The sequence below is a fragment of the Montipora foliosa genome, chromosome 7 (genome assembly GCF_036669935.1).
Source record: "Montipora foliosa isolate CH-2021 chromosome 7, ASM3666993v2, whole genome shotgun sequence".
NCBI lineage: Eukaryota > Metazoa > Cnidaria > Anthozoa > Scleractinia > Acroporidae > Montipora > Montipora foliosa.
Genome location: NC_090875.1, coordinates 16,065,935 through 16,093,434, shown reverse-complemented (window position 1 = coordinate 16,093,434; position 27,500 = coordinate 16,065,935). Strand labels below are relative to the sequence as shown.

At 39.1% G+C, this 27,500-nt stretch overlaps 2 protein-coding genes and 1 long non-coding RNA gene across 20 annotated transcripts in view; 1 reads left to right on the top strand and 2 right to left on the bottom strand.

The window, feature by feature from the left end:
• LOC138010851 (uncharacterized) overlaps window positions 1-7,275 on the bottom strand; it is a 24,949-nt gene extending 17,674 nt beyond the window's left edge. The window contains exons 1-2 of the long non-coding RNA XR_011124565.1: window positions 7,204-7,275; window positions 7,010-7,112 (exon numbers count right to left, since the gene is read on the bottom strand). This is a non-coding gene — a long non-coding RNA (uncharacterized lncRNA). The remainder of the gene's footprint in view (window positions 1-7,009; window positions 7,113-7,203) is intronic.
• LOC138010841 (histamine H2 receptor-like) overlaps window positions 1-18,198 on the top strand; it is a 30,507-nt gene extending 12,309 nt beyond the window's left edge. For 3 of the 16 annotated variants that reach the window (XM_068857850.1, XM_068857849.1, XM_068857848.1), the window contains one exon: window positions 13,378-18,198. In XM_068857850.1, the coding sequence (XP_068713951.1) occupies window positions 13,499-14,575 (1,077 nt within the window). In that variant the 5' untranslated portion in view covers window positions 13,378-13,498 and the 3' untranslated portion in view covers window positions 14,576-18,198. The other 13 variants (XM_068857843.1, XM_068857840.1, XM_068857839.1 and 10 more) reach the window with 13 other exon arrangements.
• A 4,366-nt stretch (window positions 18,199-22,564) lies between these two features.
• Window positions 22,565-26,730, bottom strand: LOC138010844 (histamine H2 receptor-like). Of its 3 annotated transcripts, none has more exons than XM_068857856.1 (2): window positions 26,470-26,730; window positions 22,565-24,016 (listed from the first exon to the last, which is right to left on the bottom strand). In XM_068857856.1, the coding sequence occupies exon 2, from the start codon at window positions 23,839-23,841 to the stop codon at window positions 22,789-22,791; it is 1,053 nt and encodes a 350-aa protein (XP_068713957.1). In that variant the 5' UTR covers window positions 23,842-24,016; window positions 26,470-26,730; the 3' UTR covers window positions 22,565-22,788. The 3 variants fall into 3 exon arrangements, with proteins under 3 accessions (XP_068713957.1, XP_068713959.1, XP_068713958.1); XM_068857858.1 differs by lacking the exon at window positions 26,470-26,730 and adding an exon at window positions 24,524-24,790; XM_068857857.1 differs by lacking the exon at window positions 26,470-26,730 and adding an exon at window positions 24,581-24,790.
• Between the last annotated feature and the right edge of the window lie 770 nt (window positions 26,731-27,500).

The window sequence follows — 27,500 nt, the reverse complement described above, 5'->3', positions numbered from 1 at the left end:
TGTTTTCAATCGTTGTTCCTACACGGCAGTGCTTATCTAGCATAATTTTCCTTCTTTTCTATTTTACCCTGCATTACTAATTCAAATGATCCACCTGCTGCGATAATTATCATAAAAGTGGTAGAGACGGATGTAGACTTAATATCACGAGGAAAGTACAACTTGTCAACATATGTTTTATTTCACCTTGGCTGTTAGTCTAGATAAGTATATGATCGTTTCATGAAAATAGAGAAACGTATAGGCACTGGTATACAGCTGCGTCTCACGGTAAGTGTTTATTTACGTTTTGTGTAAGGTTTTCTTAATGTCTAGTAGCGCCTCTGTGTTACTTACAGACCCAACGGCCCTCACGCTTAGCTCTTAAAACGAGCATTTGCAGTGGTGAAAACGATTGACATCTTCGGCATCGTAACGTACCAAGGTGACTGAATATTCAGGAAACTATTCAGGAAAACTGTGTTTTTACCTGAGACCTCAAAACCAATGGGAGTGTTGGTAGACTTAGGACGTTTTTCAGTGTTATGTGTGATAGTGTTTGCACTGCATAACAATTGTGTAGACTGGTGAGTAAGATTTCAACTGCTCGGTAACCTTATCAAAACTAAAAGTAGCGTGCGTCTTCTTTCGCCAAATATTGAGAAAGATATTTTTAAAATTCCACTTTTAGCGTAGAAACATTAAATGTTGAAATAGTTAAATTAATCATAAAATTGGAACTACGGGTCGAGTCGTAACTGACTAATCTTCTTATTCGTTTACAAAAGGCAGGTTATATTCACTAATAAGAATCGGGGGCTTTAAGTGTTAATACTGTCGAAAAATGAAAATTTTCAGAATGGCAAAGCATTTTCCCCTAGATTTAAAATAAACGTAACCAACCCGTCATCAATAGATAAATATAATGTAAAAGAAATAGTTGTGCACGTTCATCACACGGCATGTATATATCCCAGCTCACAACGATCGAGATGAAACTTCTATATCGATATTTACTGCTATTTAAAATACGAAATTAGCCATGCAGCCAGTTACTCACACTTTTTTCCTTTGTTTCGGAAATCAAAGCCCTGAAGTATCACGAGATATTGTTACCATTTTTATATTTAACCCCTATTGGTAGCACTATTAAAATAAGTCAGTTTGGCACCTGCAGCTTCTTGTCCTTGTAGAAAGACGCAAATACAGAGCAGATGACAACGCCATGGAGAGAGAGAGGAGCTAAAATTAAGATTAAGAACTAATTAAATCAGTAATGTAATAATTCATATTAAATGAAAGGTGTTGCAATTGAACCCACTGGGAACTCGGAAAAATCCGAGCCCAAGATGGGATTCGAACCCACGACCCTCCGTGATCAAGTATGGATGCTCTAAGCACTGAGCTACTGGAGACTCTATGGTGAGCAAGGGTGAAATGTGAGTATTTGACTAAAGCTGCATCACGTACCCACAGAGTCAAATATCGACTGACTGAGCATAGCTCATAACTGCTTCGCGCAGTCACATTGAGAGCATCAATGAACGATGCGGCCAACTAACCACCAAAGTGAGCGCTCACTTAGAGGAAAACAAAGAAACAAACGAATCAGCTTTTTCTTTATGTCCAAAAGAGTACAGAGAATTGTTATTTAATTCCAGCTGACAATGATTTTCATTCCTAAATAAAGGAAGAACCGATTAAACCACCTTTTTAAAATACGCATACACTTTAAATAACGAATCCGTAAAAATAACAAACGGTTTAGTGCCCAAGGAAAGAATTTGTGTGCTAAGTATGAGCTATTACTGGTATTCTGTTTTGTCGTTGCCGTTCTCCTTCGCTCAGTCCTTTCATTTCTTTTCGAGCCATAGGTCCTGCAGAGATCATGTAACCTTATCAGAGCTTCTAAAGATATGCCAAAAATTGCAATACAGAGAAAAAAGGAGCTCTAAGCAAATTAAAAATAACCACTTAGCTTTAAGGTTTCATCCCGCCGATGCTTGACTTGAATAACTGCGTAGCCACCAGTGTGGACCACAGATGTCATGATATGTCAAACTGGATTGAAACCAGCGAAAAATGCAGAAAGAAAATATCTTCCAAACTGTTTTCCACCTGAACGCGAAAAGCATTGACTGTGTAAGAATTTTCGTTGATAAAAAGTATGGCCGTGTTGCCGCGTCGAGCCACCGAAAGCGCGCGAAAAATGCGGAATGTCTTCTCAGTGGTTTTCGTGAAGAACAATTTTTCAATGGAAGGCGGTTTTACGAGCTCTCTGCGCATGACAACTGAAACAAATACCGTGTTCGTGTACAGGAAGTGGGTTTAGCCTCAAGGGAATCAAGGTACATTACGTGATATCACTGAATGTAACTAGAGCCATTTGGCGTCATCTGTTTTGCTTTGTAGGAAGTTGGGGGCGTCTTTAGAAAAAAAAAAAAGGAAAAGACAACCACAATGTCAACAGTTTTGGCAAATTATTATTGACAACTCGCACGCGAAGATCTGGCTAGAAAACTCTGAGTTTTTCACCGGAAAAAGCTGGTGTGTTGTTTTCACCGTACTTAAGAACCTCTCATTGGGTTAAGGTCAAGCCTGAACAAATGCGTTTTTTGTAAGTATCATGTAGTTGATTGAGGACAGGTCGTAGAGCATCACGCGTTCGATCCGGACTTGAAGAAACAGGGTCCAGGGCTTCAATTATAATTGCATATTGAAAGTCATGGAATCGTTGATGGAGTAGGGGTTTTGTAGTGACCACTGAATTCCAACTCAGACTGTTTTTAAGACAAGGTTGATGACATAATTGTTTTTTTAAATTAGCATATAATCTGTCTTAATCTTATTCCATATTTATTTGAATTGTTTTATTTTTGAATCTTTCAGTAGAATAATTTTTACATTATTTCTAAATTTACGTTTTAAATCGCCTTAAAATATTTTATAATTTTTGCGCTATATAAATCTTATTTATATTTATATTTATATTTATATCTATGTTTATATTTATATTTATGTCAAATATTTTCTTGTATCATCACTTAGAAATTCTAAGTGTGTGGCTGGCTTGGCTTTCGGTATCGGATACTAAACAGTTATATTGATCGGCCAAAAGTAGAAAAAAATACGCTTCATGGCAGTTTCAGCAGCCATGCTTCATCGGATAATACTTTCGAGTTAGACAGGTTTAGATTAAATAGAAATAGGTTGCAATAAAAAGAACCGCTAATGATCCTTGCGACTTAATTCTATCCTCAGATTGACCACTGAAACTGTAAAATTTCTTGGTGCAAGCGGGAAAAAAAACAGTTGCAAAACTAGGGCCCTTTGCATCCGGTAGGAACAGATGGATTATAAAACGATTTCTTTTACTTTCGATTTTTATATTAAGTCTAAATATTTCAATAGTTGCGGTTATCTACCATTATATCTAATTAGAATTCTTGTCATACATGGCTTGAGAGGCGAATAGTCAAGGTACACTTCCGTGATATTAAATATCTGTCTAAATCTGTCAACAACAAAAAAACCCTGTCCTTGCAATTATAACACATACCAGATAGGTTGGTTGATAGATAAACCCATCACACCATGTAATTCAGGGTCGGAACCTTTGTTGCTAAGTCGATAGCAGTGCATTCCTAGGACTATTGTAAGAACTTTTTCAATTACTGAGCTTTGAGCCCGTGGTTAATCAATCTTTTGAAGACGCAACTTGAACTGATTAACACGCCTTCTCTTGTAGAGCCCGAATAATATTGCATATCTTCCGCCGGCAAAATGTCTTTTGAAACGTCCTTGCAATTGAGAATTCTCGACTTTTTTTTTTTGCCTGAGTAACATTTGAAACAAAAATCATGCTATTTTCATCTTTATCAGGCGTTTCAAACGGATTATGTTCCCGGAATTTTTTTCTCAGTCTTTATTTTTCTGTTTCTGGTGATTATTAGAGAGGTTTAAGCATGACGTTTACACCAAACGGCAAACGTCGGAGTGAAATTAAGGTTTTGCCAAAAATGTAAGAACCCTGCTTGATATCAGCTCATTTCTGCCCTGTTAGCTCCAGATATCGCGTCACTTCTCAAAGGAACGAGACAAGTTAAAATGAGAGAATTTTTACGCTTTTATGATAAGCAGGCGCCTGCCGTTTCTCGGTTTGCCGTTGGCTGTAAACGTCATACTTAACCTCTCTGTTGTCTTATTTTAATTATTAGTGCAACCCTTTCGAAAGTTTTTTTCTTTTTTAAAAAATGCAACGTGGATTGAAGATTAAAATTGGTGAGGGATGATGACCATTTTGAAACATCAAACTTGACGGAACTACAGAAAATTGTAATTTTGAAAATGAGCAAGTCGTAGGGGCAAATGCAATGTGGTATTCCAGAAATTTCACTTTCATGTCATGACGGTAAGTTTGAGCTGAATCTTGTTTTCTTTAAATATCTCATTGCCTTAAACTGATCTCATTCAAGATGTTCACTTTTGAAGAGATAGGAAATTACAAATTACGAATTATCGATTCACGTGACACCCAAATGATGGTTGCCTTGTGTTGATAATAACTTGGAGGGCAATAAGGACGTATGAACGATTTTTATAATTTAAAGCAAAATGCATATTTAAGGTAAAGGAGAGAATAATGAAACACTATATGGTTTCGTTTCGCGAGAGTGGATCATAAGAGCCAGTACATTTTAATTTCGTGTTTCGGAAATCAACAATAATCTGTTTTGACCTCAAAGTTCACCCAAGGCTGATGAAACCGACTTAGAAATCATCTTTGGACGACGACTCAGAAGGTTATATCAGGCAAAGAATAGCTAATCCGATTAATTTCTAAAGGCTTAATTTGTGGTACTGCATCGGCGAATGAGTAGAGAACGAAATTGTCAACTTCTCTTGCTTGGTACAAACAAATTTCCCTATGGAAGGCAACGCCTACTCCAAGAATAGCAAAGACCGTAGCCAAAAAGAAAGTTATTTGACTTTTAAATTTCTTCGTGAAATCTGCTTTAAAGTTCAAAGCTGTTAAAGCCTAAACTTATTAATGTTTATCTGAATTGTCACCAGAACCCGAACTAAAACCAATAAATCGGATATCCAGAACAAGAAGCTTTTTAAGCTCTCAAAACAACAAAGGAGCAAATGGGTATTGAACATCTGTTCAAGTTGTATTCTATATAATCCAATAAGTCTGAAGAGACAGGTATGATGCTTTGTTGCAAATTATTTCAGAATAATAACCGCCGTTTAAGGAAGAGGATGTTTTTGTACAAGGTATACTTAGTTATAAAGGGGTTTAGTTTCTGCGTCGGTGGGAAAGCGAGACACAGATATGGGTTTATTAACTTAGTTGATATAGTAATTTGACCACCGTAGAGACATTTGAAAACTGACCTTTCGAGCGTTTGCTCTTCGTCAATAGTCAGTTACTACTGAAATTACATTCACTGAACGACAAGTTGCACTGACTTTAAACTAAACTTGGCGGACGGCTCTCACTGTTTGATTTCAGACGCTGGTTCGGAAGCATCTTATTCTGGCGAGAAGGGGCGAGAGGTTATACATTTAGGAAACCAGCGGTCCCGCATCTTTCAAATGAAGTTAAATGAAATAGTTCAGATCCTTGGCAGTTCCATTGAGCGGAGGATCGTGGAGTTATCTATCGAGCCGTGCATAATTCCTCTCTTTATATGAGACTTATGTTTTGTTGTTTTGTTTTCAAGAGACGGTCATCGTGACAAGAGTATACGACCGCCGGTAAATCGCTCATATCATACATCCTCATTCTGAGTGTCAACGTAAGTAAGCATTTTTGCTTCTTGTGAAACACAATTTTTGGAACGATTAGCATCTGCAAGAACAAAAGCTGTTGCTGATCATCTGGATTACCTGGTGAGGGAATTGAGGAGATCGAGAATTGTGTGTGAAGCCCAAGTAGGAAACTGGAACCTATTAAACTGAGGTATGAATTTCTCAATCAAAGCACTTTATCGCAAAAGGTTTTTTTTTGGTGACTCGCTTCACGAGGTCTTCATACGGTGATGTAAGGACTGGTTATCTTTAGCTCAGAAATGATCTGACTTTTGAGAGATTAAGGTAAAAGCCAATCCTTACGAATAAGAGATTTGCCCAAACCTTTTGCCATCAGGTCGCCGTACTGTAAGGCATTCACTGGAAATACAAAGGTATCTCGTCCACTAATAAGCTTTTTATGACAGACAAAGGTCTATTGCAAACAGAATGGAAATCGTAGACAATCAGAACGACGATTCTATTTGTTTATGTTAAACTGGTATTTATTATTTTAAATAACATTTATATTGAAAATCCGTGTCGTGCTGCGAGTTGAGTATAGCCCAACTCATCCTACTCCTGTTTCGCTCTTGGTCTAACACAGACACGCTTAGTGATATCCCGTGCAAGCGCCAAAGAACGGGCGAGAATTTTCACTGACATACGTACGATAAAGAATGTCTCCAGCACGCGACATATCTGCCGTTGATAAATTACTAAATCCTTTGCCCAATTTCCGACCACATTGTCTTCTTTAAGGCGGTATCTTTTAAAAGACTAAGCATATTTGTCCATATGTGTTTAAGGCCCGTTTCAAACGTCGAACTTTACATGTGCCGAATCTAATGCAAATGAGAAAAAAATCTATTGTTTTCTCTCATTAGCATTAGATTCAGCACATATACGGTTCGACGTTTGAAACGGGCCTAAGTAACGGTGACCGGCACGTCCGAGTTGCTGCGCGAAGTTTGGTTAGCGTCAACCCTTGGTTTAGTAAATCATATGCCTGTCATGGTATTTAGGGTGAATTATAGTTAGCGATAACGAAGCTTAGAGTAACCCGGGCATTTTAATCAAATAGTTTAACGAATCGAAACTGCAGATTACCCACAGCTTCTTATTTGCATATAAATGACATGTACTGTTATATGCCTCGTTCTTCAGACGGGTAAACTATTCTGTGGTGATTATTTTTTAAACAAATGCGTTGATAACTTAACTTTAATCATACCTTGTAGAGTTTGGTTCTAAAGTTCACGTCACTTGGCGTTGCTTCCTTCTACAACTGTGTCTGGTCATAGTCACCACGAACTAATGTAGCGTGAGATGGTTCCCTTCACGGAAGAAGATCATGAAAATTTAATTTTGCAAGATTATAGGGGTTATGAAAAACCAATTAGTTTTCTTCTTAACTTGGCAACATACTTGGCCCCAGTTGTTCAAAAGGTGGATCGAGCAAGTCTCAATCGAGTGTCATAAAACCAAAACCAAAGTAATTATTTTGGCCAATCAAACAATCAAATTACACGAAGCCGACACAAAACGAGGGAAGATGTGCACGCGCGAGCCATAATTGGTTTTGGTTTCAGTTCTGATTGATTAAAAAAGTGGCGCGAGAACTTTGAACCAATCACCATGTGAAGTGATGCAAAACCAACGCAATTTGCTAATTGTTTTCGAAACTCAATTGAAAACCGCTCTAACGCTATATCTACTGGATAAACCACTCCCCATTGGATAGCGCAATTGGTTTTGCTATGACTTATCCACTGGATAGTGATTTATCCGGCAAATAGCGCTATCCATTGTTTGAACGAACTGGGGCCTTTTATTTAATATCACATTTCTCAATGGCCAGTGGAAACTTTCGCAAACACCGTACACACTTTATGAACGACGGGAAGTATAAAAACCTTTTCATTTCGATGACCTGACAATTTATGATTTCGATAGTTTCGGACAAGGTTATCTTTTGAATATATTTGAAGTGCAGGTTGTAGATCAAAGGTAGAAACGATTGTCTCATTTATCTGGAGAATTTTAAGTAATTGTCTCTTAGAGACAGCTAAAAATTTCAGGTCTGTAATCAATCAAGATTATCTTTAAATCAACAGAACTCTTGCAAAAAGGCGAGTCAAAACAACGTCTTTCAGAATTTATAAGTAGTACAATGTATGTATAAATGCCAGCCATAATAAATGACTGCATTTTTTCGCAAGAACACGTCTGTTAGAGATGAAGGAATGTGAAGGATAAGCGGTCGAAGAGAAACTCTCTTCTATAAAGGATCTATTATGTCGGTCAATTTCGAGAAATTGTCGTGCGGTAAAAAAAGGGTTAGGGTTAGGGATTGGCAAGGAAGGATCTCTCGCTCTCCCCGAAGGAAATCATGCGAAACAAACATCTCCGCATCAACCCACAGAGAGCATGTAGGCTAACAAGCTTTTAGCAAGAACTTAATTTAGCAGGAATCGAAAATCCTTCAGCGTTGTCACTCTTCCCAATTAGTTGTTTCGCTTTGTGACGCGCGGTGACATAAATTTTAATGAAACTTTTAATGGCATATATATTGAAGTTACTTTCCCTATTATGCCAAATACTGCGATCCCTCAATGATAATTCGGTGGTGTTGTGTCTGTCAGACTAAATTACCCAGGAGTTACGAGGAGCTTAAAGGAAACTTCTTAAGAAATAAAGCATACCTATTGGCTATTAATCTCATTCGATTTTCCTTGTGACGAACATTGATATTAATAAGCATTCATCGTTGTTGAATTATGGTGAATTCACGCAAACTAAAACGGAAATCGTGGATGGGAATTTATAATATTCATTCTCCAAATGTCTCTTGAGGCATGTGCAGAAGCTGGTGAGCTCCGACTTGAGGTTAAAAATATACAAGTTCCGTTTAAAGGAGCTTAGATCTGTCGTAGACAGTTTCTTTTTAAACGAAGTGTTAAGAGTGCTACATCTTTACCCTGAATGTAAATTAAGTTAACTGAATTTGAAAGGCATTCTGAAAATAAAAGAAAAATACTTCATTTTCGGATATTACAAGCAAACACGATGAATCATCGGCTCAGCACAAATGGTGAGTTCGTATTTTCGATAATGTCTTTTCAGTGGCTCCAACGAAGAGGTGCCATAGGGAATTCTGACAGTGCTCTAAGGCATGTTTTTCGAAAAAAAAGTAAAATAAAACAAAACAAATGAAAGTTATATTTTAACTCTTAAGATTTTCCTGTAAACGTCTTGGTGTAATAGGTTCTCTCTTTAGGCAGAAGCTTTAGAAGGATGATATCACCTGCTCCTTACAAAAATCACGCGAAAATAGATCAATTAGTTGATAGGAATGATTAAGATGGAAATGGGAGGAATAATTTTAGCAGAACCAAACAACCAACTTGTTACGTGTCTGAGGAAGCGAGTGTATTAATCTAGTGCAAAGGCGGTTCGTTTGAACTCATGCCTCATCTTAGAAAATACTTTATATAACTGGGGAAGCCTCGGAATGCTTAAAGAGGTGTTTTAGTATCTCTTACAGGATCCAGATCCCCGTTTTTACTGGTTTCGTATCATCGATTGAACTGTGTGGGTGCAAATTCCACAAAACGCGTACGAATAACGACAAAGAGTAAGTTAAAGTAAATTGATTTCCGGGTTTCTTCTTCTCTCCAAAATTGAAAACTAAATTTTCTACACCATCTTTAAATATTTCTTTCTGTTTACAAAATGATTTCAACTGAAAGTTATAAATCTCGTACCTTGTCCATAAGTCGATGAAAAATCGTAAACCTTTGCTGTTTTATCGCCGAGATTCATTTTTATCCAGTGCAGGGGAATTGGTTTTCCGGCAGAAGTGGTGAGTGATCCACTTCTATTTACTTCAGTAGATAAAGCAGTCTTTGGATTTCAAACACAGGAAATATCAATTTAAAATCACATCCGGAAATTTGTTCCAGCAAATGTACACTGTTCTCTTATCATTACTCTATATGCACTAAAAACAGTTCAGTTCTTCTGATATCACCGACAAAAGATGCGACTTAAAGGGCGAACAATACCGTCAAGTTTGAATATAGGTTCTATGTACACAGGTTATCTGAGAATTATATTGATTTGGTTTGCTAATTACGCAACAACACTAATCTCAGAGCTCATTGCTTGGTCAAGAAGCGATTACAGATTTTTTTTTTCGGTCGCCCTCTGAGCTAGAAGGTACCACGTCTATCGAAGTGTATTATAATTAGTTTCCGTGTCGTAATTGTTGCGTTGTTTTCGGTTTCCGATTTGAGCCAAAGATATTGCCCTCAGTATTTGTAAAGCCTACCTTAGAATGCAATTTCAGTTAAGGTTATTCTTCATCAGTCAACGGCTTGCATTTGTGTCCAAGGTAAGTTCTTAAATGAAAAGAATTATGTATTCTTGAGAGTGTAATTCTCAATGCAAGTGGAATGAATCAAGTTAATTGTTAGTAAGACATACAGAACAGTAATATTTATTCCGGCATCTAAACTATGATTCATCTTTCTCGTCTTTTGAATTCAAGGAGGAAAAACTGCTCGGTTTTTTGTGGAAAACTGGCCTCATTTTAAATATAATTATTGCTCTATTTACGTCGACAATAAAAAACGTTAATTGACAGTGGCAATGATGAGTACTTATGCAGAGCTTTCATATGAGTCCATCTCACTCTAAGCCGACTCTAAACCAGTTTTAAATCATCAAAGTTTCTTTCTTGTTGTTAGTATCAGCAGAAATTTGCCTAATTAGACATCGAATCATTGCTCCATTTCTGTCGGCAATGAAAGAATTACCTGGCAATAAAGGAGCGTGACGAGAGATTTCATAGCAGTCAATCTCTCCCCAAGCCGTTTCTAAAACATTTCAAATTTTCTTTCTATTATTTTCGTATTAGGTTTCAAAGAATAATCGCAAGGGAATGTGAGTTAGTTAAACAAGGTGACTAATTTGAGCATATATGTTCCTGATGCTGTTGTGATTGTTGCTATAGTAAAAGCAGTCATATGCATCTTCCGTGGTAGTTGGATGCGTAAATATTGCGATTTCATGCGGACTCAAAAATGAGTTGTAACGTTTTCATGAACAACACAATTTTCATGTATTCTCTGATTCAGGTAGCGTTTCCTCAGGGTTTTAATAACGCCCTTTTGGAGTGCCATATTGTATTTCGTTGACTGGACTGGACTGGACTAGTAAAACGAGGACTAGTAAAACGAGGACTAGTAAAACGCAGACATTTTTACTAATGTAACAATCCCACATGCTACACAGATCTCTGAACAGTTCAAAGACGTCAATAACAATAAAAAACGATCAAAAGAGGTATCATAACTGCTAACAGTAACGTACAATACAAATCTACAAATAAGATTTATAATCTAATTTAACGTCGTTGTAATCTGTATCACATAATATTGTGAAGTAACAATCCCAGATACTACAGTTCAATGGCGTCAATAACAATAGAAAAGTCGTAGTTTCTAATCTGATGCTTTCAAATACCCGAGACATGATATGGTGACATGACCGTGACAGACCGCAGGCTAACTAGAACCTTACAGCAAGCCTTTGTACGATCATCTGTTTGTGTTCTTGGAGAAGAAACGGTTGGAGCTCGGCTGGTATTCGGCATAAATGTGGCTCGAACAAAGGAAAGGTCACCTTGATGCAGAATGGGTTGACATGGTAGTACACATTTGGAATATCAGGTGACGTTTGTTGCTGACCTGCTTTGTAATATTGCCGGTGAAGTCTTGTAGTTAGCACAAGGTCATCAGGCGGATCGGGTATAGTTCCGTCTGGCTTCAAGGAGTAGCCACAGCCATAACCTCGTGTAACCTTGCTGTCCAGAAACGCAAGTCTGGCGAAAACTAAGATTCCTGGTGTAGGCTTTGGAGGCTGAGGGTACGCGGGCGGTGTGTTCTCTTTTATTTGCTTGGGTTCATGTTGTTGAGAAAAATAATTATAGATGGAATGCGATGATTGTGGGACGTTGAAACCATGACAAGGCTGGATCGGAGCATAGGGCGCGTTGAAAGGACAAAATGTGATATTTTGATCAGGGGTGAAAGTTCCTTTTACGGCGTCTCTTGAGTTTAAACCAGTTCAGAAACTCTTTAAGGATAACCATTTTCTCCGCTGCAGCTAAAGTGTGTGAGCACATACTGTATGTGGTCCAGTTAGCGCATACTTTATCGCACTGTACTTTGCCTGTTTTATGGTAAATTTGAACAGAATGAGGGTCACGCGATGATCGGCTGTGAACCATTACGCGGAGAGGGGCAGATCGGTCACTCCCTTCATCTGACGGTACTTTCCACAATGCTCATTGGTTTGGTCATGGACTGCCTTGGCAGCCTTGCTAAACATCCCCTGGAGCACTGGGAAGGAAATGTCAATGATGTGAGAGTTCTCCACAGTAATGGATAAACATTTCTTAGAGGCGAGTCCTTCTTCTCCTGTCACTCCATGTCTTAGATTGATTCAGTCCTCGTCTGCAGGAATGAGGTTGGCTGCATGTCTGGAGATCTGCTTAGACCAATCTCTGCAAGTTTACAGACAATGGGGCACTCAGCGTACACCTTAGCCCAGCCACCATCCATTGTGATGTAATGTTGATTGGAAACCAGGGTATTTCGAAGTCATAGGTCTCTATGGGCTATGTTGTGGCTGTGTAGATAATCTAGCCCAGCTACAACATCCCTTGCGCATAACAGCAACACATCTGAGAAAGACTCGAACTCGAACTCGGCATCAATGAAATGAATGAAATCCTCAAGAGAACTAACTTTCTTGTCAACGTCAAGGAAATTAAAGTCGAAACACGAGTACTCCATCATGATGGCGTAAGGTTCTTGGCAAAATTTCAGGAATTGGCACACAAACAAATGGACAGATTTTTTAAACTTGGCTCGGCATCAAGTCTTGTGCTGTCGCCTTCTTATAAAATTAGTTTTTTTTAAAGTCCGTTACCGTTAAAAACAAAATCTTCCAAGAAATGACGTCAGCGTTTTACAAGTCCGCGTTTTACAAGTCCGCGTTTTACAAGTCCGCGTTATACTAGTCCTCTTTTTACTAGTCCAGTACAGTCCAGTCCTTGAAATACAGTATTCCTTTTGGAGTTTTAAAGTTATTCATAAGAAAAGAATCATAGGAATTCCAATTATTCCAAGAGGAGTTGGACTTTTCAGTCAACCGACTGTTTTAGTCACTTAAGGCCTCCCGCGGGCAAACACTTGCAACACCGTTTCCCATCCCCTGTCAATCGAGTTGAAACATGTTGAATTGGTATCAAATCGATGATGAACGAGCTAAAAAGTGGTTAATTAAACTTTCCTTTAGAATTCATTCAACATTTCTTTTAATGAAATTTTGATGGTGACCACAAAGAAACGTTCAAAATACAACGTTGAAAAACAAAGCACAAACCCAAAACAGGAAGAACATATCTGTTCTTATGCAAATAGCTACGCTAAAAGTTGTAATGTTTAGCACAAGGTAACAGCTGTTTCAACAAAAACTATTACCTTCAATAACTGTTGAATCAAGACTTACCTATTCCTTTTTTCTCCTCAGATTTGTGGCAAGAATTCAGAAGAAAACTCTGAGAAAAGACAGCATTCTTTTGTAAACAACCACCCCAGTACCTATACAGCTAGGACGAACAAAAGGAAGTTTACTACACTTGACCGTTGGCATGGCTTGTAACCACGGTTCGATAACGGAAGGAAACATGAATGCATCAGATAATAACACCCTATCGGGGCAGAAAGATAAGCTTGGGAGTTGTGATGGAGTTCCATCCGACGTGATTCCCGCGCTAGTCATTATGGTCTTCATCCTGTTAATAAACAGTGGTGTTATTTTGCTTATTACCTGCAATTCACATCTCAGGAAGACAAGTAACATTATTCTAGCTAGTTTAGCCGTGTCTGATCTTCTTGTGGGACTTATCGGGATCCCGCTTATGGTGACTTGCAGCTCCACATTCTCGGTCTCTGTTTGCCAAAGTTCCATCATTTTCTTCAGTTTTACGGCCATGTCTACCATATCGCACATCATGGTCATGACCTGCGATCGTTACGTCTATATAATATGGGCGTTGCACTATCCCGAAGTTATCACCCGCTCTAGAGTTCTTGCGATTCTCGGATTAATCTGGCTGGCGAGTCTTTCTGCAATAGTTCGCCTTTCGTGGACTTTACAAGTCACTACGATAAACACGGCTGCTGAAGTTTTGGCAAAGGTACAAGAGAAAGAAAATGCATACTTACTCTTCCAGGGGACTGTCTTTTTTGTCATTCCACTGGTTGTCATGACTGTGCTTGACACTCGTATGTTGCTGTTGCTAAGGCAACAGTACCAGCGAATTATGAAGGAAAATTTACCGGCAGAATATGTGAGGTCCGAGAACAGGTTTCAAAGTCGGCAGAGAAAAGTTGTGTTCATCTGTATCTTTTTGTTACTTCTTTATGTAATTTGTTGGTTACCATACTTTATTCTAGATTTTATGCACTTTTATGCAGCAGAGACCGTGCAGGCTTTGCCAGACATCCCCTCAGTATTAATCTATTATCTCCGACTGTCTCCAGCTTTATTTAATCCACTGCTTTACACGCTAAGGAAACCAGACTTAAAGAAGGCAGTCAAGTCTTTGGCGTTTAAATTTTGTCCTCGCTTGCAACCTGTTCATTTGGCAGAGAATCGCACAGAAGAGCTCGTTTTAACAAGCCGATCAGACAGTAAGGCTGCCGATGTTGAGGAAACGAAATAACAAGGAAATGACGCCTTCGCGAGTGAAAAACGCAATGAACGCAATGGAAAGATGCTTCAAGTCAAGATTCTTGATGCAAAAATCTTATTTGGACTGCGTGTTTAATCAGTATTCGAAAATAACTATAGCCGCTGTTACACGTTGAAACTTTTAGCTGAAACTTACGCGCAACGGTGGAACAAAAAAAAATTCAGAAGGCGTTGCACCGTGTAACATGAAAGGTCGAAACTCTTTCGAGAACGTTGAAAGTGGTCTCGAAATGTTGTTTACGTGGTCTTAGCCGGTTTCTAATTGGCTTACGCGGCGTAGAGTAACAAGACCGAGCGAGACCAGTTTCACGAAGTGGTGTTACACGGTGAAACTCCTGTTTTTATCAACACTGCGATTGCTGCGACCGTTGCAGAAGTAGAAAGCCTGTCTACTTTCCGTGAAACTTGTCTCGCAACGGAAGTTCAAGAAAGTTTCACGAAACCCACCATGTTATCCAGAAACTTTTTTCGCAGCGCCGTTGCACACAAGTTTCAGCTAAAAGTTTCAACGTTTAAGAGCGGCTTAAAAAAGTGTTGGAAGTAGTATTTCAAAAAAGAGTGCGAAGGTTTCATCAGGTTTCCAAACGCGAGAAAACATTTGAAACCACAGGGCCGCAGGCTGAGTGGTTTTATTATTTTGGAGCGTTTGGAAACCTGATGAAACCCGAAGCACGAGTTTTCGAAATTACTTCTCCAAAAAAAACAAATTCGGCAGTGATTTCAAAACACGTGTGTTTGAAGTTATTTATTTCAAACCACATGTGTTTGAAACTATTGAATTCAAGCCACATGTGTTTGAAATTCACTGAATCAACGAGTAGTGTTTCATTGGGATTCAAACTCGCCCGCGTGACCAGAATGGGGCGATACAATTGGCTGATTAACTTATGAATTAATAATGAGTTTGAGAAGTTGCAATTCTCCACTGACTTATTGACCTTATTCCAAAATAGCCGCCACTTTAGTATTCTTTTGTTTCCTTTCAAATTGGCCCTTATGGCCTCGTTTTCAAACGTAAAATTCAAAAGGGCCTATTTGCAATCAAACAAAAGAATAGAGCGTTTTCACCCACGTGGCGTAGCATGGATGCTAATTTGAAGTAACAAAAGAAACTGTTGCATAAAAATATAGTTCAATCCCCAGAAGATTGGTCTGGAACACCAACATAGCTGCCGTTTCTTTGTTTTGGAACACCAACTGATGGCTGCCGCGACATCATGTGCAAACGCTCTACACTAAAATGAGGGTCATTTTGGAAGAAGGTGTATTACCGATATTTTATTTTGACAACTACTTAGAAACAAAAGACAGTGAAACGCAGAAGATAAATGATGGATGAAGGTAGAAACGTTTAGGTGCAACGAATTGTTGCGATTTCCGGGAGAAGAAACTGCTTTAATGTAAGATCTGTGGAGTCCAGAAAATAGTAACTGAAGCATTTGAGCCCGACAGCCTAAGATAATCTCTTAACCTGTGCAGCTCTATAAAATTCAATTCGTAGCTGCTATTAGTTTTCAGTATTTCTTTGTGGCTATGACCCTGGTTTGTAACTCCATATTCCTTGTTGACAGACTGCTTGGTTAACTAACTAAACCTGGGATCAAAATGATAATAATGAACTTAATTTAACTGTTAAAACGTCTAGCGCTGCGACACTGATTGGTGACACTATACACAGGAATCAAATGCGTTTAACTCAAATCAAATTAAACGTTGGTTTGCAAGTCAAAAGGAAAACCATTGCCCGGAGAAAAACTCACAGAACCAACCAATTCAACCAATTTTTGACTTGGGAGAGGCGAGTGCCGTTCCCCACTACGCCATCCTTTATGGTGGTTTACTGCTTTCAGTTAAACATGTAACATCTCTTTCGGTGTAGTCGCAAGTATGGTCCAATGCGACCATCTAGAACCTAGTATGGCGGGGCAATGGGCCATATTCGCGCGGCGGCTATATTGGCCATAGATAATCATAGATTTCGTATCCCGAGCCTCGAGTTGAAATGTTTTGGGGACGAGGTTTGGTGGGGAAAAACAAACGTTTTTCAATCCCTCGGGACTCAACATGGCTGCCGTGTGATTAAGGTCTATTGTCATAGGACCCTCCCACAAGTCCCCGATAGCTCAGTGGTAGATTATCAGAGACGATTAGGTTTATTAGCTAGACAAACATTGGTCTAACTAAATAATTAAAAGCTTAAAGCCTTTACTCAATAAAACAATTGTCAATTTGCTGTTGGATGCTTAGGTCCTCCATGTAACCTAATAAGAGGCCGTTTACATCGTTTTTAGATAGAGAACGACAAGGAAATAAGCAGACATGTAAAATGAATTTGAAAAGCGTGTTTAGCCATTATTTTTTGCATTCAAACTGTTGTCTTAGCTGCAGTTGTTTTCGTCGAAGTCTTTGTTGCTTTTATCATCCCAAGTTCTCTTGTCAACCATCAACGTATAATATTTAATATAAGTTATTCTTCAATCAATTGCTTCAAGGGAGTCACAGCAGTTGATCGCAAATTTCACAAGCGAGGAACCGTATTGTCCATTGAAATACCCATTGTAGATAGCTATACTGCTTTCTCTTTGTTCAACAGTAGGGACTGTAAGACCTAAAACGTGCGACGTCAAAGAAAACGTTTCCTCGATATATAACTTTGCACTTTCTCAAATGTTGACGAAGTATCCTAAAAATGGATTGGGTACTTGCGGTTTCAGAGTAAAAAGAAAAGAATGAATGGTTCACATTTATGTGTCTACGCAGCCGTCTAAGCCTCATTTGGTGATTTTACGTCGTTGTTATGCAGAGAACCGAAAGAATATGCGCTTAAATGCGTACAGAAGGAGTATGTTTCTATTTCTTAACCAATGATATCTAGATTTAGTATAATTTTCAGAGGTGAATATAAGAATTTGGTGTTATCTTCACAGCGCTACCCGGTGAATATAACATTTTGGAGGCGCGGCTGCTAAACCAATCAAGCCCTTTTCCTGCCTTTTTATCTTGTTTTAGCCCGTTGTTTTGCACTTTCTTTATATTCACCGCTGAAAATTTCATTAAAACAATTATTACCCTCAGGCTCAGTAAATATTGGGGAATATTTACCTCGACTACGTCTCTGTAAATATTCACCAATATTCACTTCGCCTTCGGCGAATAATTGTTAAAGGGAGTTTACGCAACGGCCGCGACGGTGGAGGCGTGATCCAGTACTTAGGGGAGTTGATACGCATTGTTTCCAGTTTCTCTTGGGACTTACAATGGTCCTAAGAGAAAATATAAGCAATGCTTATGCAACATTTTGGAGGGCAAACTAAGAGTATTATGGTATTCTTGAGAGTGGCCAATAGCCAACTTGTTGCTTCCTGCCATTTGGGGTTCTTAATCATGTTTCTGTCAAGTTTGAATTCTTTCTTTCAGATTATTAAAAGTTGGGTGCCTGTTAACTAGCTTGATAGCTAATAAACAAAGCATTTACATTTTACACGGCTACGAGAACGCCACAAAACAATGGGTTTAATGAACAAATACAAAGGATCTGCACGCCCTGCGCATGTGTTTGGCATTTTTGTTGCATTGCATGCGACAACGCCGTGAAATGATCAACTTTGAGGTTGTGCAGAGGTCGTGCGAACCTTTATTCCCACCCGCCGTGACAGAGTGTTAGATCTTGTAATTACGAATGTGCCGGATCGTGTTCGCGTACGCGAGGTGCTCAGTCTAAAAGAATCGGACGTGTTCACGGACCATGGTACGGTGTCCTTTGAATTTCACGCCTCTACTAAAGCTACCCATAGAGTAAAAAGAACAGTGTACGACTATCGTAATGAAGACTTTGACGGGCTCAGAGGAGCTCTTGAAGCCCTGAATTTATGCAATCTTATTCAAGACAGCGACGACATCAACTCTGACTGGACCTTTTGGAAGGACGCATTTATGAGCGCAGTCTCGGATTTTATTCCAACCAAAAAGGTTAAAGGAAAAAAACACCCCGCCTTGGATCACGAGTGAAATCATCCACGCTCTGCAGAAAAAGGAGGCTGCTCGCTCAAAGTTAAAAAAATCTCCTACTGACCATCAACAACAGAAGTATCGCGAATTACGAGCAAAGGCCAAGTCTCTTATACGTGAGAGCTGTGAGACGTACTTCAGCTCCCTGGATTCAGATCTCGCGCGGCAGCCTAAACGCTTTTGGTCCTTTTTCAAGCTCAAGAATAGAATGCGGAGCTTCCCTGAAACGATGAACTCTGGCGATGACACTCAGCAGAGTTCTCAAGAATTACAATACTGTTCCCTTTGTCGGGTTTCAAAATGACTATGTCCCTGTTCTTTCTGACACTCCTCAAGATGATGTGTTTTTTGAGATCTGCAGTGGTAGGTCTATACGAGGATATGTAGCAGTGAGCCAGGTGAGAAAGATCTGCAACTATTTTGCTGGTGTTGGAGGTGTCAATAAGATGTCTTTTCATCGTGTGGCTAATCAGTTCGAAGCAAGCAAAAATATCAGTCTTGCTAATGGTCGGAGGATAAATCGAGTGTGTTAGACCAAACTTTAGTGCTTCCAATTGATCTGGGGTGAGGTTGTAACCAGAGAGATTCGTGATGGTATCTTTGGAGGTGAAAGGAAGAACTACATTTTTTGTCAGCTTTTTCAGTTTCTTGTCATGAGCCTTGATAAAGTGACCGGAGGTTTTCCAGACGTGGGCGATCGATTTCTGCAGAATGTAGCGATCAAGTGTGTTTAAGATGGTAGAGTTGTGTTCCAATAGGCTGACCCTTTGGAGGATCAGCTTGTGAAATTCCTTTGTTCGTTTTTGTATGGCGCTTCGTAATAGTCGTTTCCTGAAGGCCAAAGCATCCTGTCGGTTCGTTGTAGCTGGTAGATGGAAACAGATGAACTTAGGAAAGACACCAAAGGATTGGCAGTTTCGCAGGAAGTTTAAGTCCAACTCAGCTTAATTCCTTGTCTTGATCGAGACCTTCTCGAGTTTGCGAAGATCAGAAATGTTGAGACGTCCTTCATATCTGGCTGCTATGTCGTGGATAATGGAACCAAAAGGTCGAGACAGCAGAAAGCAAATCGTTATCTTTAAGAAAGTTATGACATTTTTTAATTTCGAAGACATGTTTCGATGTTACAAACATCATCGTCAGTTACAAAATATTTGAAAAACCGTTAGGACTTATATAACAACTAGGCGAAACTTGCATAATTAAATATGATTAAGTGACAAGAAATACATATTTGAGTGAGTTACAGAGTGTTAGAAAGAATGTAGAGCCTAAAGCGTAAGTGTCAGGTTGACGTGATGAACTTGTTGGTTTAAATTAGGCTGTTCCCAATTTATATGCATAGCCTCCTTGAGTTTAAGTTGAAATTTAGTAGGGGCGGAATCAAGGATTTCGAAACAGTCCGCAGAGCAAGATTGACGACAACGTTCTGAGCTTAGTAAATGTTTGAAGATGTGAGAGGACTTGTCTGAGGAGAGATGTTCACGGACGCGTGTGGAAAAATGACGACCAGTTTCGCCGATATAGAAAGCATCAAGAATTTGATGCAGTTCTCAAGAATCAACGCCTCAACAGATCACCGAGTTGTTTAACTTTTACTTTGTCGGTCTTCACTGCCCCCTCAGAGGTCCACTCTCTATCACTACCTTCCACACCCTCACACCCCACACTAAATGAGCTAGAGATACCGGTGGAAATGGTTTTGGCAACTCTCAAACAGCTTGATATAAACAAAGCAACTGGATCCGATGGAATTCCAGTGCGCCTGCTGAAGGAAACCGCTGACCAGATTGCACCGTCCCTGACCATGTTATTCAACAAATCTTTGCGGCTCGGCATCTTTCCAGAAGACTGGAAACTCGCGAATATAGTACCGATTTTCAAGAAAGGAAAAAGAGACTTTGTGGAGAATTATCGCCCTATCTCTCTTCTCCCTGTCATCTCCAAAGTTCTCGAGCACTGTGTTCTGGCGGGTTTACGGAATTATACATCCCACTTTATCAGCCGCGAACAACATGGCTTTTTAGGCGGTAGATCTTGTGTGACTCAGCTCACCAGTGTCTTGCATTACATCGGCGGTCAACTCGACGCCGGTAAACAAATAGACATTATATATCTTGACATGAGTAAAGCATTCGACAAAGTGGATCATACCAAGCTACTTGGGAGGTTGCACCAATACGGCATTACTGGCAAACTTCACGACTGGTTTCGTTCATATTTACAGGGGTGCAAGCAACAGGTTACAGTTCTCGGAGCTACTTCCCGAGAATTGCCGGTTACATCCGGTGTACCGCAAGGGTCCCTATTAGGACCGATATTGTTTCTGCTGTTTGTGGACGATCTACCAAACGCTGTTTAAACATCGAGAGTTGCCTGTTACGCCGATGATACCAAGATTTTCAAGAGCATTGATTCCATCACAGACTGTAACGCCTTGCAATCTGACCTTAACGATCTTGTCAGTTGGTCTGAATCATCCGGGCTCATATTTAATCAGTCTAAGTGCAAATACCAGTGCATCACCCGCAAAAAATCACCTGTACAGCCTACTTATACTATCAAGGAAACGCCTTTGGAATCTTGCGATACAGAGAAAGACCTCGGTGTGTGGGTGTCAAGCAATCTCACCTCGGACAAACAAGTAACTGAACAGTGTGCGAAAGCCAACAAACTCCTTGGATTTGTGCGCTGAGTTTCTAGGTACATCCATAGCACCCAAACGCGTCGTACACTCTACCTTTCTACCGTCCGGTGCCATCTCGGCTACGCAACCCAGGTATGGTCACCACAGTCCATTGGCCTACTTAAACGAGTTGAAAACGTACAGCGCCGTGCAACAAAACTAATTTTGAAGCTCCATTTCCGTTGTGATGTAACTTATAAGACCCACCTCCAACTAACAAATCTGTTACCATCTCATACTGGCATGAATATTTGAACATGGTTTTTTTTCTACAAAGCTGTTAATAACTTAGTTTTTATAGACAGTGAAGCTTTACCTGTAGCTAGACAATTTGCGAGATCTACTAGGGCATCGAGCAACAGTGCTATTACTTATATTCCTAACCGAAGTAGAACTGTTACCTATCAACGTTCATTTTTCATACGCGCGTGCCGCGCATGGAATGTTCTCCCCGCTGAGCTACGCACAAGTCACATCTCTCTAGCTTCATTTAAAAGTTTATTACTTCAATATTATAAAAAGGCTCTGAACTTGTACGACGTTGACGACATTAGAACCTGGAGAACTATCTGTCGTAGGTGTAACACAGCGAGGTCTCTCCTATGCCCGCTAACGTGCTGCTTCTAGCAATTTGGACTTCCCCTTTGTTTCCTCTCAAGTTTCATGCTTAGATATTAGTAGCTTTAGTTATTAAGTATTTTTTATATAAATAATTAACGAGGGATCCACTGTAATTGGCTATGCTGTAGTGGTCTCCCCGTCTAATAATTTTTTTTTTCTTTTACTTATATATATATACATTGTATTCCAGTTAGGCGAAGCTAAATAAATAAAAATTAACATGTATACTGCTCTTCTTGACTACATTTCGACTGTTGTAGCCCTGTATGGGGTTGCATTGGCAAATGTCAGTCTAAAAGATTACAAAAGTTACAAAATAGTGCGGATTCTCGGTTGCGAGCGCGCGCATTTCGAAATTTTTCGCTCTGTAAACGTAATGCACAAGCCCAGTACAGAAAACTCCTACTCGTAGAAGTCGTTCTCGTACTCCAATCTGAAGGTCCCTACTAACTCTGATTATACGACTCCATCCTCTAGTTTACTGTATGACCTTGGCAGAGGTACGTTTGAAAAAAGGCGTTCGAATTACCTAGAGGTTACTATGTACAAGGTGATCAATTTGTTCATTCCCAGACTGATTCCTGAAGCACTATCGAGGCTCTACACTTTGGAAAAGCCTTCCCATTCAAGCAAGAAGTCGCTGACAGTTATAACTGTTTCCTTTTATTATCCTTGTAAATATAGTTTCGTTAATAAACACATCCCCATTTTAGCCGTTTTACTTTTAAATTATTATTGTTAGATTAAATTGTAAACACACGGTTCGATGAATAAACATACATTAGGTTTTCGTGGATATTGCCGTGACGGTCGTAGACTTTAAAGTTCCTTTCATTTTTTTGTGACATCGTCGTCGTATCTTAAACTCTTTATTTACTATCTGTTCGACTGCTCACAGCAATCTCTTCCGTTCTAATCTCTACGGAATTGTGAGGTCTTAAGGAAGGACAAACGTTGTATGCTAAAGACTTAACTGCGTTCTTTAAATCTGGCTTCTGAAGAGTGTAAAGAAGCGGGTTAAATAAAGACGAACATAATCGAAGATAGTATATGACAAGAGTGGGGATGTAAGGTAAGACCTGAACGGTATCTTCCAAATAATATTGCAGGAGATCCAGAATAAAGTATGGCAGCCAACAAGCGACGTAAATAAGTAATAATAACACGCAAATAAACACAACTTTTCTCTGTCGTCTTTTAAGTCTCTTCTCGGACTTCAAAGACTCGGCCGGTAAATTTTCCCTCATTATCCTGTGACATTGTTGCCTTAGCAACCGCAACATACGAGTGTCAAGAACAGTCATGACAACCAGTGGAATGACAAAAAAGACAGTCCCCTGGAAGAGTAAGTATGCATTTTCCTTCCCTTGTACCTTTGCCAATTCTTCTGCAGCGGTTTCCATTGCAGTGACTTGTAAAGTCCATGAAAGGCGAACTAATGCAGAAAGACTCACCAGCCAGGTTAATCCGAGACTCGCAAAAATGCGAGAGCGGTTGATAATTTCGCGATAGCGCAACGGCCATATTATATAGACGTAACGATCGCATGTCATGACCAAGATGTGTGATATGGTAGACATGGCCGTAAAACTGAAGAAGGTGGTGGAACTTTGGCAAACAGAAATCCAGAATGTGGAGGTGCAAGTCACCATGAGCGGGATGCCGATAAGTCCCACGAGAAGATCAGACATGGCTAAACTAGCTAGAATAATGTTACTTATTTTCCTGAGATGTGAATTGCAGCTAATAAGCGAGATAACACCACTGTTTATTAACAGGATGAAGACCATAATGACTAGCGCGGGAATCGTGTCGGATGAAATTCCAGGAGAACTCCCAAGATTAGGTTTTTTTCCAAATTGGGTGTTATTATCCGATGCATTCGAGTTTCCTTCCATTTCAAAGCAGTTTTGACACGCCATGCTATCTGTAAAGTGCTCTTTATGGCAAGGTACACTTCATTTCTCTCGTCTTTACTTGTTTACCGGGGTATCTTGTTGTCCCAGACGGCGATAGTTTTTGGTTTTTCCTGTTTTCAAAGAAATTTAACCATTCTTCAGAGTTCCGGCCTTTGTGAAATTCATTCTCGGTACAAATCTGTAAAGAAAAAAAGAGTAGTTGCGATCGAAACGATTGTTAATTCAGAAAGTTTCCCTTTTTACACAGCTGTTTCACCCTGTCTTCTTGTTAATTTTCTTTAACTTTAAGATTTGGAGAACATCTGTTTGCATAACAACAGATCTGTGTGTTTATCTTGTTTGTTTTAGGGTGCGGCTGCAACCTTTGAAGTACGCTTTCAAAACAAGGCTTTTGTCATGGTCAAGTTCCTCTCTGTAAAATGTTGGGAAAATTACATCCTATGAATGATTTCTAACCATTTCATTGTAAACAAGAAATTATAATGAAATCGAGATCATAGCGGCGATATCTTCTCGGAGGGGCTAAATCCAAATCTGAGTTGAATTACAATGCTGATTTAGTGTAGAAAATAACACTTGTCAATGAATGTGTTCTCAGAGAAAATGTTGATGTCGTTGTTTAGAATATCAATCGCTCTTCAGAACAAGAGTCGAGTTTGTTGCATGCCTAACACAGTTTTCTAACCTAGTTCCCGGAATTTGTCTTCAGTTGATTTGGAAAGTGTCTAGAGTCTCGCATCACCTTAGCAAGTTTTCCTTCAGTGACAAGTTTTTCTTCTTGATAGTATATTGAAACAAATGTGACATCTACTTCCTTGAATAGGCTCCCGTCCAAAATATGTCGTTCCCGTAGAAAGTTTTCCTGGAAAGGCTATGTTTCCTTTGATTAAAGGAATTGCGGAAATCCTTAAATTTGGTTTCTTTTGCTTAAAGCAATTTATCGAGGAAAGGTTCAATGTGTCCACAAAGACGACAATTTTCTGTCGTGACAAATGGGTTTGACAAAAAAGGCTTCCTAATGCAGTGAATCGGAACTGAGATTGGCCTCTTCAGTCCTGGAGGCGCTTAACAGTACAATCTCTGATCTCAACCTGCGACTTTAAGGACAACTAAACTTACTAAGCATATCATACCAATAGCACAAGAACCTCTTCGATTTTTTATTCAAACGAACACATTTTTCTTAGCGAAACAATTTCACAATTGTCACAGCAACAAAAGCGGTGCGGTTGCAGCTAGAAGCCTAAAAATATGGTTTGACTGACCCGTTTCAAACGTCGAATGAACTTTACATGTGCTGAATCGAATGCAAATGAGAAAAAATCTATTGTTGTCGCTCATTTGCATTAGATTCGGCACATGTAAAGTTCGACTTTTGAAACGGGCCTAAAAATCATCTTTTTGCGCCACATTATCTCGCTGTTTAAGAATATACTAAAACAGCGAGAAAATCACCACTAGCCACCTCCACTTCATGGATGGTTGTTAAATATATCTGAAGGACACGTATTTGGCAACAAACAAGGCCGAAAGCAAGAAGAATCGAATGATTAAAAATCTTACTTTCAAATTGCATCTACTTAACTATAAAATTATCTTTTACATGTAAAATGAATTCGGCTTACACCGAATCCCCAAATCTAGTTACACCAAGGAAAAAATTGCAATGGAAACCTTCAGAGTTTAGTACCTTTTGCTTTTCAACTAGATCTCTTTTTTGTCGGAAAGCCTTAGTTTCTCCAGCCCCTTAATTAAAAAATTTGAAGTTGACCTTGTTTCAGTGTCTTCAGTCACAGCAAAGACAAATTTCCGGGCAAGATTTTCAAATAAGCCGGATTCTCTGTATTTGCAGAGGAAACGATTTTTTTTGTCTATTCGGTACTAAGTTCAAATTAGTCATAGCTTTTAGCCATTGGAAATTGAACACGGCTAGACTTCAAAGAGCTGTCTTTACAATGCAAATACCCTAAATTAAATAATGCAAAAAGAATCGAAATCTATCTGAAAATGTTTCATTTGTTGTATTCATTATTCGATTCCAGGAATCACTCCACACTAAGTGTTTCAACCCTCAATTAAAACAACAAAAAAAAGAATTTAAGAACAATAATTATGAGCGAGACAAATACCATGCAGGCGACCCATACGTACTAAAACACCTTATCGGCTCAGGGAAAAAAACAAACAAACAAACAAACAAACAAACAAATGACGGCTGACGCAGACTTCCAGCTACAGCGGTTAGAGTACCATTCACACGCGACCCTCGACGACTTTTGTTATTCACTTTTGGAAACTTCGTACATTTGGGTGCGTGGACGTGAATCAAATAATTCCATGACGAATTCGACTGCTGCCAAGTGGACATGACTATTGTCGTGGAAACATTTGATTGACGTCCATGCACCCAAATGTAGTTTCCAAAAGTGAAAAACAAAAGTCGTCCAGGGTCGCGTGTGGCTGATAACAGCTGTAACAAATATACCTTATTTCCCTAAAATATTTCAGTTGTCCCGTGATCAATTGTCGATGCCGCCTGTATCCCCCATGTAAAAAGATCTCTGATTTTCGTTTTTTTCATTCTTATAACACTCGATCTGCTACTAAGAACGGACTGGACGGTAAACTCACGTTTTTGTATGATGATAGCGGTCCAAATCTGGGAAACCATTCCAGCTGAATTGAAGCTCATCTGAGGTAATTTCCCTTCAAAATGAACTTTAAAAATATTGCTTTCAAAACCAGGCTTATAGTTTTCTGATTTATTTTCTTATTTTCCTTTTCGCCATTTCCTAGCTGAATACATCATTTATTGTGTACTGTTATTGGTTGTATTGAATTACTCAAAGTTCAGGTTAAATCATATATTTGGCTTCGCTCCCTGTATCTTCGAACACAAACTTGTTAACTGTATACTACATCATCTTGGTCTCACTTGTATATATACTTTATTCACTTCGACATAACAGTGACCAACCCGAAAGCCTTGGCTACTCTGGTAACTGTGCACATAAAATGAATTACCATATCCAGTTTTTTTTACTTTTTCCCTTCAATTTATCTTGGATTATTTGATTTCTTGTTGCACTTTTTTTTTAATAAGTACTTCTAAACGTTTGTATATATTTTTGCGATGTGAGGTTGAGAACGCTCTAAGTAGATGTTACGTCCCATTTTGTTTCACCTGATAACTTTGATAGTGTTGAAGTTATTTTGGAACGATTTTAGGTAAGAACTGCTCATTATTACAAAATGAGATGTGTATCATGCAAAAACAAAACCATTGTTATGTTAGACAAAATATGCCCCTAAGTGTTTGGGTTAATTTACCTTTATTTTACGCTTGCATTTAAAATACAATATACAGTCTCAGCCTGGGTATATTCGTATAATTAACACCTTCTTAAAGTGTTGGTAAATCTCAGCCACAGCGTCCTTATTCTATTACTATTTGTGTGAAAGAAACGTTGACTTTGGCTTTGAAGACATGTAACGGGAAACAAAAAATACAACTGAAATAGTAACAACAACAACAACAACAATAATAATAATAATAATAATAATAATAATAATAATAATCATGATTAGCTCATGGGCTACGCTGCGGCGCCTCGTGTGGCTTTTATTGTATATGGCATACAGACGTTTTTTACTGCAATCAT